At 45.1% G+C, this 11,334-nt stretch overlaps 1 protein-coding gene across 1 annotated transcript; it reads right to left on the reverse strand.

The window, feature by feature from the left end:
• Positions 1–584: 584 nt before the first annotated feature.
• On the reverse strand, positions 585–1,523 carry LOC138646235 (olfactory receptor 5AN6-like). The gene has a single exon (XM_069735701.1). It carries the CDS (start codon positions 1,521–1,523, stop codon positions 585–587), a length of 939 nt encoding a protein of 312 aa, XP_069591802.1.
• Positions 1,524–11,334: the final 9,811 nt, after the last annotated feature.

Here is an 11,334-nt window from a genome sequence, read left to right on the forward strand (position 1 = left end):
CTCAAGCCCTTCTGCCTGCCTCCAGTTTATGATTCTCTGGCCCCTCTGCCTGCTTCCCGTCTGTGATCCCTGACCCCTCAGCCTGTCTCCAGTCCATGATTCCCTGACCCCAGCTGCCTCTTGTCTGTGATTCCCGGCCACTCTATCTGCCTCTGGTCAGTGATTCCCGGCCCCTCTGCTCACCTCAATCTGTCATCCCTGCCCCTCTGTCTGCCCCTGTTCTCTCCGCCTGCCTTCAATCTGAGATGCCCGAGCCCCTCTGCCTGCCTCCCATCTGTGATCCCTGACGCCTCTGCCTGTCTCCAGTCTGTGATTCCTCGGCCCCTCCGCCTCCTTTATTTTATTTCTACTGCTCTCCAGAATATTTCTCTTTGTTATAGATCCTTTATACCCCCCAAAGTAAATACTTTTTATTGTTCACTAAAACCAGAGTAAAATTTATTTCCTTTTACCCTTGATATCCTGATTATAAACGATCCATCAAAATTTAATCTGTGAGACGAAGAAGTGAAGACGAAGAAGCAAAATCATGGACTTAGCCTTCAGAAGGTTCTTGTTTCTTCATTCGGGTTCTCTCTCGCACATTAATGGAAGGTCATTCTCAGGCCGAGTTTACTAATGGCATCCTTCATTTCTTTATTCTTCAGACTGTAGATCAGGGGGTTGATGGTCGGGATTATCACACAGTAGGACAGAGCCAACATCCTGTCCTCATAAGGAGAAAATGGATTGTCCAATCGAAGGTGAACAAACATGGCGGCTCCAAAGAAAATAATAACAGAGACCAGATGAGAACCACAGGTAACAAAAGCTTTATGACGAGACTCTGCAGAATGGAGGAGGAGTATGGAGGTCAGGATCCTGATATAAGAGCAGATTAATAAAATTGGGAGCAAGGATGAAGTTGCACTAATGACTAGTTGATAGATCTCGACTATGAATGTGTTGGCACAAGCGATACTCATCATTGGCGGAATATCACAGAAGAAATGAGCAATAACACGAGAACTACAATATGGCAAACTGTATATGAGGAAACATTCGATGAGGGCATTCCCAAGTGCCAAAACAGAAATATAAAGTGTCACCCGATAACAAAAGCTGACAGTCATCACAGACATGTATCTGAGAGGGTGACATATGGCCGTGTACCGGTCAAACGCCATCACTGTGAGTATGGCACATTCACAAGCTGCCGCTGCTATAAAGACAAAAAACTGAGAGGCGCAACCAACTAAGGAAATGGTCCTTCCCACCCAGAAAAAGCTCTGAAGAGCCTTAGGAACTGTAGAGCTGATAGACACGAGCTCAACGAAGGACAAAACCTTCAGGAAAAAGTACATAGGAGAGTGAAGCCGAGGACTGAGATTAACGACTATGATAATGAGACCATTACCGACCAAGGAGAGAAGATAAGAAAGTAAGAAGAACGTGAAGAGTGAGATCTGGGTTATAAGAGACAAATCCGAAAACCCGAGAAGAATAAATGTTGTCCCATTACTTAGGGTCTCTCTTCTCTTCATCTTCTTTTAGGAGACTCTTTCCTACATAGCATGACACAACAGTTTTCATATAGATGACGCTATTGGCTTTGGCTCTGGACAAGTGATTTATAAATAAAATCCTCTCAGTTTCCTTAGGGACACGTTATACACTGCAGTGATTGGACAGTGGTTGTGTGGCAGGAGACACAGAGATGGTACAGATGTCCTGACAGGAAACCTCCACATAAGACGCCTCGGATCTCCTCTCGTTATCTGAAAGACAATTAAATGGAAGATGGTGGGAAGGAAGTAAAGCTTTCACCATCTGTGAGGACTTATTGAGGTGACTGGGTGATCCCACATCTCCAATACACGGGGCAGAATTAAGAACCACCATGGACAAGATACAATGGAGACTCACATTAGAGTGATATGGAGCAGCACTTGGGTAGAAAGTTCATACATTAATTTGTTAAAAAAGAGAATGGACAGCGCCTCCAAAAATCATACATTGATCTAATGCCGCTAGGCAAAAATATATATAACTGACCATGAGGTTCTTAGGAGAGCACTCTGATCAGACTGTTTGAAGCCCACTGCCACATCTCGGCGAACCTCTCAGTAGGTCCCTATAGCCTTAAAGGAGCAGCATGTGCGCTAACCACCGTCGCAGCGGCAATGCACCGGCAGGGTGGATGGCCTGATGCTTCACACCACCCGTGCTGGAAGAGTGAGTCCCCATGACTCCAGACCACACCACCCCACCCCACCAGCGCAAAGCCACAGCAACAATGGCTGCCAGACATTAATTTATCAGAGTTTCGAATATCACATGCGCATCTCTGAAGCCCATGTTATATCACACATATCGTACAGAGTATACATAGAAATTAATGGATGGAAAATAAATGTAATGTTTGTGATTGCACTAGTAATGGGGTGACAAAAAATCTTCCCACATATCCATATAACGCCCATTATACACATTCATGTAATGAACTTGTACCCCACTTTATCCGATGGCTGGTCACTATGTTAGTCTGGATGTTGTACTGAGGGCCCTGCATCTATGAGGGCCCTGCATCTATGAGGGCTCTCCATCTATGAGGGCTCTGCATGATCCATGAGGGCTCTGCATCTATGAGGGCTCTGCATCTATGAGGGCCCTGCATCTATGACGGCTCTCCATCTATGAGGGCTCTGCATGATCCACGAGGGCTCTGCATCTATGAGGGCTCTGCATCCATGAGGGCCCTGCGTCTATGAGGGCTCTGCATCTATGAGGGCTCTGCATGATCCACAAGGGCTCTGCATCTATGAGGGCTCTGCATGATCTATGATGGCTATTCTGACTCTTCAAGGCAGTATGAGTCTCTAAATCCTTAGCCATCAATCTCTTAGATAACTGTATGATTGTTGTACTCACATGCCAGGCTTCCTCAGACAGTGCCAACCCAGCTAGCAATTACTTGTAATAAGAGTCCAGGAGAAACAGAGTTGATATTCTATGAAATCTTATATTAAGTACAATACAACAGGTGGAAAAAGTAATCCAAGCAGAGAAGTATGCCTGTGCATCCAAAGATGGCTATAGCAACTGATAATGAAGAAGAAGAGAGGGGCAAGGGCTAACATCATCAACTACAGGAAGGAAGAAGGGACAAACTTCAAAAGGCAGAGCTTCTCCCTAGCAACAGCAGAATGAAATGCACAACACAGAAAATACACAAAAAGTTGTTCCAGTCATGGGACACAACAATGGCCCTGCATCTATGAGGGCTGGGGTGGTACCATCTATCTGTTATCATTCCCGCATGGTACCTGATCCCTATTACATCTACCATGTCCAATATTGCTGCGTTCTAGTGAGTCTATCCTCGGCCCACCAGATGATCACTATAGCATAAAGATTGAATTTTTTTTTCTCTATCTCACACACTCATCATGGACCTCCAGATGATGTAGAGCTCTACCGGGATAATGTATGCAGACTAGCTCCTATCCAGGGGAAGACAGCGTCTCTTTGATGCCTACTCTTTGGGTATGACTCATTGACGAACCTTGCATTATGAGTGGGGATACTAAGGTCGTGCCTCATCAGAGCAGAGCAGTGTAATGGTTGGCTGCAGGGTTTGGATGGGAGTCTACGTGGACAGATAGGCTTCCACAGTTTGATGAAAGTGAGCATTAAGAACCTAGTAAATAAGAAGACAATGCAATTCACAATAATTCAGATATTCTCGGTCTCCACATGTCTGGGCGCGGTTGTATCTATTGTGTTTGCTTTTCATTTCACTAACTGCAGCCGGTACTCCAGCATAATTTCATGTTGCCTGCACCGGCTGCTGTCTCTTCATTAAGCTTCATTAAGCTTCTGAAATCATTCATGAGAGAGTAAATCATGGAGTAGGGATGGATGTGTGCTATAACACATGGCTATTGGTCTGACTCCAGCATGGAGCATTTCAGGGGTTCTGTCCACTGCCGAGATGCCAGATTTCTCAAAGATCTCCAGAAGTTTGCCCGAGGTCCCTGGTATTGGTCTTCTACTGTAGACATTTCATATCTAGCTTCAATGCTTCACAGGACGCGTTATCATCATCTCAGTAAATGAGACCTTTGCTGGTATGAATGGAGTTTCCAGGATAAACCTATTGATAAAATCATTATAACATTTCTGCAGGTAACATTAGAGCGTGACCCAACCTGGACCCAAAGCCCAGAGAGCTCGAGCTGTCTGACCCTGCAGTGAGGGGCTGTTGAAGATGCTTGGTCTAGAGGATGTAACATACTCCAGGTGTATGGCGACTCACCTCAGTATATGTTCACTAGAGCTCCAGAGACATAATGTGCTGCGGTAATATGAAGTCTCACTAGTCCTTAGAGATCTGAGATCATAAGTCAGTGATGTGCCTGGGGCTCTGTGCTATCGTCAAAGGTAGAAATGCTGTAATTCAAAAACCTTGGGGGAAGCCAAGAGGAAAAACACAAATATTGTACTGGGATCAAGCACAAAAAAATTATATCAATCTGTAAAATGAAATCAATAACTTTGTTCCTGGTAAAATTACTTATAAACAAATGAATATGCGGTGTATCAGAGAAGAGCCCTCACTATAGTGAATAAGGAGCTGACCAGGATGGAAGACACGAGTTGTTATTGACAGGTTGAAGAGGTGGATTAGACTTGTGATGAAGACTGTGGTAAAGTTTGGAATGAGGTGGGACGTTTTTGTGTCACGTTCACAGGTGGTGAGGTAAAGTATTCAACTGAGATGGGAGGGGGAACTGGTGGACGCAGGAAATAATTGAAAGCACTGAAGAGCTGTTTAGGGTTGTGAGACAGGTATGATATGAGGGATGAGAAGTCGGTTTGTTTTGCTGCAGTCAAAATTTGCGCAGCATTTTTACAACTTCTGTTACTTGACAGGAAACTTTGCTTCTTTTCTTTGGCAGCCATACAATGGTACGCTTTGTAGATGAGGGCCAGAAACAACATGTGCTTCAGTAGATGGCAAGTGCTGCATCAAGTGGTCTCTGCTCCTCTTCCTCCACCTTAACATCACACACAGTACAGTCCTCAGCGATAGCACTCCAATCACTTTTTTTTCCCCTACATCACAACTCTCCAAGTGCCCAACTGACTGATGGGAACCACAGAAGGCGGTGTCCGCAGATCTGGTCACACATTCGATTCCATTGGTAACACAGATCTGCTCTAAAGACTCACAGAGTCTAGAGGAGGAAATCATCTGCACCGATGGACAATTTTTTTCTCAGTTTGATCCATGGCTGGACGAAGTTGGGTCTGAGCATAATACAAACCCTTGTCCACCGTGTGGCTGGTGGATGGTGGTGTGTCACGGTTCACACCATGATGCCAACAATATGTCACAAATCCCAACAATATGCCAGGGATCCCGGGGAGGATACCTGTATCGGCCCCACTTCTCACACCAATTTGTCATTAACTGGGGTTGTTTGGTTGTCCCTGGTTCCTTCTGAAGGGGATTTATCTATATCCCACCTACTTTAAACGTACTACAGAGACCTTCTCTAAATTGCCTTAATATTGTGGTGACATTAATAAACTTTGCTCTTGTTATGCATTAAAAAATCCAAAATCTGAGTGCGGCTGTTTTCTCAAATATATGAAGCTGCAGTGTGTGTCTGACATGGTACTTTCTAGAACAAATCTAACTCCCAGACTCTCACTAACTTCTAACTCCCAGACTTTCACTAACTTCTAACTCCCAGACTCTCACTAACTTCTAACTCCCAGACTTTCACTAACTTCTAACTCCCAGACTCTCACTAACCTCTAACTCCCAGACTCTCACTAACTTCTAACTCCCAGACTTTCACTAACTTCTAACTCCCAGACTCTCACTAACTTCTAACTCCCAGACTCTCACTAACTTCTAACTCCCAGACTCTCACTAACTTCTAACTCCCAGACTTTCACTAACTTCTAACTCCCAGACTCTCACTAACTTCTAACTCCCAGACTCTCACTCACTTCTAACTCCCAGAATTTCACTAACTTCTAACTCCCAGAATTTCACTAACTTCTAACTCCCAGAATTTCACTAACTTCTAACTCCCAGACTCTCACTAACTTCTAACTCCCAGACTCTCACTCACTTCTAACTCTCAGACTCTCACTAACTTCTAACTCTCAGACTCTCACTAACTTCTAACTCCCAGACTCTCACTAACTTCTAACTCCCAGACTCTCACTAACTTCTAACTCCCAGACTCTCACTAACTTCTAACTCCCAGACTCTCACTAACTTCTAACTCCCAGACTCTCACTAACTTCTAACTCCCAGACTCTCACTAACTTCTAACTCCCAGACTCTCACTCACTTCTAACTCCCAGAATTTCACTAACTTCTAACTCCCAGACTCTCACTAACTTCTAACTCCCAGAATTTCACTAACCTCTAACTCCCAGACTTTCACTAACTTCTAACTCCCAGAATTTCACTAACTTCTAACTCCCAGAATTTCACTAACTTCTAACTCCCAGACTTTCACTAACTTCTAACTCCCAGACTCTCACTCACTTCTAACTCCCAGACTCTCACTAACTTCTAACTCCCAGACTCTTACTCACTTCTAACTCCCAGAATTTCACTAACCTCTAACTCCCAGACTTTCACTAACTTCTAACTCCCAGAATTTCACTAACTTCTAACTCCCAGAATTTCACTAACTTCTAACTCCCAGACTCTCACTAACTTCTAACTCCCAGACTCTCACTAACTTCTAGCTCCCAGACTCTCACTAACTTCTAACTCTCAGACTCTCACTAACTTCTAACTCTCAGACTCTCACTAACTTCTAACTCTCAGACTCTCACTAACCTCTAACTCCCAGACTTTCACTAACCTCTAACTCCCAGACTCTCACTAACTTCTAACTCCCAGACTCTCACTAACTTCTAACTCCCAGACTCTCACTAACTTCTAACTCCCAGACTCTCACTAACTTCTAACTCCCAGACTCTCACTCACTTCTAACTCCCAGAATTTCACTAACTTCTAACTCCCAGAATTTCACTAACCTCTAACTCCCAGACTTTCACTAACTTCTAACTCCCAGAATTTCACTAACTTCTAACTCCCAGAATTTCACTAACCTCTTACTCCCAGACTTTCACTAACTTCTAACTCCCAGACTTTCACTAACTTCTAACTCTCAGACTCTCACTAACCTCTAACTCCCAGACTTTCAATAACTTCTAACTCCCAGACTCTCACTAACTTCTAACTCCCAAACTCTCACTAACTTCTAACTCTCAGACTCTCACTAACCTCTAACTCCCAGACTCTCACTAACTTCTAACTCCCAGACTCTCACTAACTTCTAACTCCCAGACTCTCACTCACTTCTAACTCCCAGAATTTCACTAACCTCTAACTCCCAGACTTTCACTAACTTCTAACTCCCAGAATTTCACTAACTTCTAACTCCCAGAATTTCACTAACCTCTTACTCCCAGACTTTCACTAACTTCTAACTCCCAGACTTTCACTAACTTCTAACTCCCAGACTCTCACTAACTTCTAACTCTCAGACTCTCACTAACTTCTAACTCCCAGACTTTCACTAACTTCTAACTCTCAGACTCTCACTAACCTCTAACTCCCAGAATTTCACTAACTTCTAACTCCCAGACTCTCACTAACTTCTAACTCCCAGACTCTCACTAACTTCTAACTCCCAGACTTTCACTAACTTCTAACTCCCAGAATTTCACTAACTTCTAACTCCCAGATTTTCACTCACTTCTATCTCCCAGAATTTCACTCACTTCTAAAGCTGGAGTCACACATAATGATATCGTTAACGATATCATTACAACATCACGCTTTTGGTGATGTAGCAACGATCCCGCTAACGATCTCGTTATGTGTGACAGCGACCAACGATCAGGCCCCTGGTGGGAGATCGTTGGTCGCTGAGGAATGATCAGGACCATTTTTTGGTTGCTGATCACCCGCAGTCATCGCTGGATCGGCGTGTGTGACGCCGATCTAGCGATGTGTTCACTTGTAACCAGGGTAAATATCGGGTTACTAAGCGCAGGGCCGCACTTAGTAACCCGATATTTACCCTGGTTACCATTGTAAAAGTTAAAAAAAAAACAGTACATACTTACATTCTGATGTCTGTCACGTCCCCCGACGTCCACAGGGTTAAAACTGCTTTCGGCAAGAGCGCTGCTAATGCCCACGCTCCGGCCGATAACTTCCCTGCACTGACTGTGTCAGCGCCGGCCGTAAAGCAGAGCACAGCGGTGACGTCACCGCTGTTACTGCCGGCGCTGACACAGTCAGTGCAGGGAAGCTATCGGCAGCAGCGCGTGCATTAGCAGCGCTCTTGCCGAAAGCAGTTTTAACCCTGTGGACGCCGGCGGGGGACGTGACAGACATCAGAATGTGAGTATGTAGTGTTTTTTTTTTTACTTTTACAATGGTAACCAGGGCAAATATCAGGTTACTAAGCGCGGCCCTGCACTTAGTAACCCGATGTTTACCCTGGTTACCCGGGTGCTGCAGGGGGACTTCGGCATAGTTGAAGACAGTTTCAACGATGCCGAAGTCTTTCCCCGGATCGTTGTTCGCTGGAGAGAGCGGTCTGTGTGACAGCTCCCCAGCGACCACACAATGACTTACCAACGATCACGGCCAGGTCGTATCGCTGGTCCTGATCATTGGTAAGTCGTTTAGTGTGACTAATATAGTTAAGTAAATAAGGCAGCACACTGCAGCGCTAGAACATACAAACTTGAAAAATGAAATTTGAACTGCATTACTGCACTAGAAATATGAAAAATGAGAGCTTTTAGCGCATAAAAATGGCCAATTTTATGTGTACCTGGTATCCCCTTTACGGCATCTCTCTTATACCAGGTCCTACGCTTGCCTTACCTCGCTGAGAATAAACGTCTCCATCTGAATGGGTACTGTTGTGAATTCTGTTTTGGAACTCCCTCCTGTGGTCATGAGTGGTACTTCGGCGAGTTCTGTCCATGGACTCCCTCTGGTGGCTGCTGGTTCTAAGGTTCCTTCCACAGGTGACCTGGTTTAGTCTCGGCTGGCTCCTCTATTTAACTCCACCCAGATCGTTACTCCATGCCACCTGTCAATGTTCCAGTACTGGTTCAGTTCGCTCTTGGATCTTTCTGGTGACCTGTCTACTCCAGCAGAAGCTAAGTCCCTGCTAGTTTATTTTGTTGTTCTTGTTTTCTTGTCCAGCTTGCTAATATGATTCTGTCTGGCTAGCTGGAAGCTCTGGGATGCAGAGTGGCACCTCCACACCGTGAGTCGGTGCGGGGGTCTTTTTGCACACTCTGCGTGGTCTTTTGTAGTTTTTTGTGCTGACCGCAAAGTTACCTTTTCTATCCTCTGTCTGTTTAGGTAGTCTGGCCTCCCTTTGCTGAAACCTCTTTCATTCCTGTGTTTGTGTATTTCATCTTAACTCACAGGCAATATTTGTGGGGGGCTGCCTTTTCCTTTGGGGAATTTCTCTGAGGCAAGGTAGGCATTACTTTCTATCTCTAGGGGTAGCTAGCCCTTAGGCTGTGTCGAGGCGTCTAGGCCTGTTAGGTATGCTCCACGGCTATTTCTAGTGTGTGTGATAGGATTAGGGATTGCGGTCAGCAGAGTTCCCACATCCCAGAGCTTGTCGTGTGTTACTTTACCCATCAGGTCTTTCCGGGTGCTCCTAACCACCAGGCCCATAACAGTACAGGTGGCCCAAAGTGTTAATGCATCTCAATAGAGGGATAAGAGAAGTTCTGAGACCATTTTTTTTTCTCTGCAGTGTGTTTTGTTTTTCTTTTCCCCTTTACCTCTGGGTGGTTCAGGACACAGGTGTAGATATGGACATTCAAGGTCTGTCCTCTTGTGTGGATCATCTCACTAGAAGGGTACAAAGCATTCAAGATTTTGTAGTTCGGAATCCAATGTTAGAGCCTAGAATTCCAATTCCTGATTTGTTTTCTGGGGATAGATCTAAGTTCCTGAATTTCAAAAATAATTGTAAACTGTTTCTTGCTTTGAAACCCCGCTCCTCTGGTGACCCAGTTCAACAAGTAAAAATCATTATTTCTTTGTTAGGTGGTGATCCTCAAGACTGGGCATTTTCCCTTGCGCCAGGAGATCCTGCATTGCGTGATGTAGATGCGTTTTTTCTGGCGCTTGGATTGCTTTATGATGAACCAAATTTAGTGGATCAGGCAGAGAAAAACTTGCTGGCTTTGTGTCAGGGTCAGGATGAAGCTGAGGTATATTGTCAGAAGTTTAGAAAGTGGTCTGTGCTTACTCAGTGGAATGAGTGTGCCCTGGCGGAAATTTTCAGAAAAGGTCTTTCTGAAGCCCTTAAGGATGCTATGGTGGGATTTCCCACGCCTGCTGGTCTGAATGAGTCTATGTCCTTGGCCATTCAGATCGATCGGCGCTTGCGTGGTCGCAAAGCTGTGCACCATTTGGCGGTATTCTCTGAGCATAGGTCTGAGCCTATGCAATGTGATAGGACTTTGACCAGAGCTGAACGGCAAGAACACAGACGTCAGAATGGGCTGTGTTTTTACTGTGGTGACTCCGCTCAAGCTATCTCTGATTGTCCTAAGCGCACTAAGCGGTTCGCTAGGTCTGCCACCATTGGTACGGTACAGCCTAAATTTCTTTTGTCCATTACTCTGATTTGCTCTTTGTCGTCCTATTCTGTTATGGCATTTGTGGATTCAGGCGCTGCCCTGAATTTGATGGACTTGGAGTTTGCCAGGCGCTGTGGGTTTTTCTTGGAGCCCTTGCAGTGTCCTATTCCATTGAGAGGAATTGATGCTACGCCTTTGGCCAAGAATAAGCCTCAGTACTGGACTCAATTGACCATGTGCATGGCTCCTGCACATCAGGAGGATATTCGCTTTTTGGTGTTGCATAATCTGCATGATGTGGTCGTTTTGGGGTTGCCATGGCTACAGGTCCATAACCCAGTATTGGACTGGAAATCTATGTCTGTGTCCAGCTGGGGTTGCCAGGGGGTACATGGTGATGTTCCATTGCTGTCAATTTCGTCTTCCTCTCCTTCTGAAGTTCCTGAGTTTTTGTCGGATTACCGGGATGTATTTGATGAGCCCAAGTCCGGTGCCCTACCTCCTCATAGGGATTGTGATTGTGCTATTAATTTGATTCCTGGTAGTAAGTTTCCTAAGGGCCGACTGTTTAATTTATCTGTGCCAGAACACGCCGCTATGCGGAGTTATATAAAGGAGTCCTTGGAGAAAGGGCATATTCGCCCGTCGTCGTCACCGTTGGGAGCAGGCTTCTTTTTTGTG

This window comes from Ranitomeya imitator, chromosome 7 (genome assembly GCF_032444005.1).
Source record: "Ranitomeya imitator isolate aRanImi1 chromosome 7, aRanImi1.pri, whole genome shotgun sequence".
Lineage (NCBI taxonomy): Eukaryota > Metazoa > Chordata > Amphibia > Anura > Dendrobatidae > Ranitomeya > Ranitomeya imitator.

What these genes read in the sequence shown, in the direction of transcription:
- LOC138646235 (XM_069735701.1), bottom strand. Translation starts at nt 1,523, where the DNA reads ATGAAGAGAAGAGAGACCCTAAGTAATGGGACAACATTTATTCTTCTC.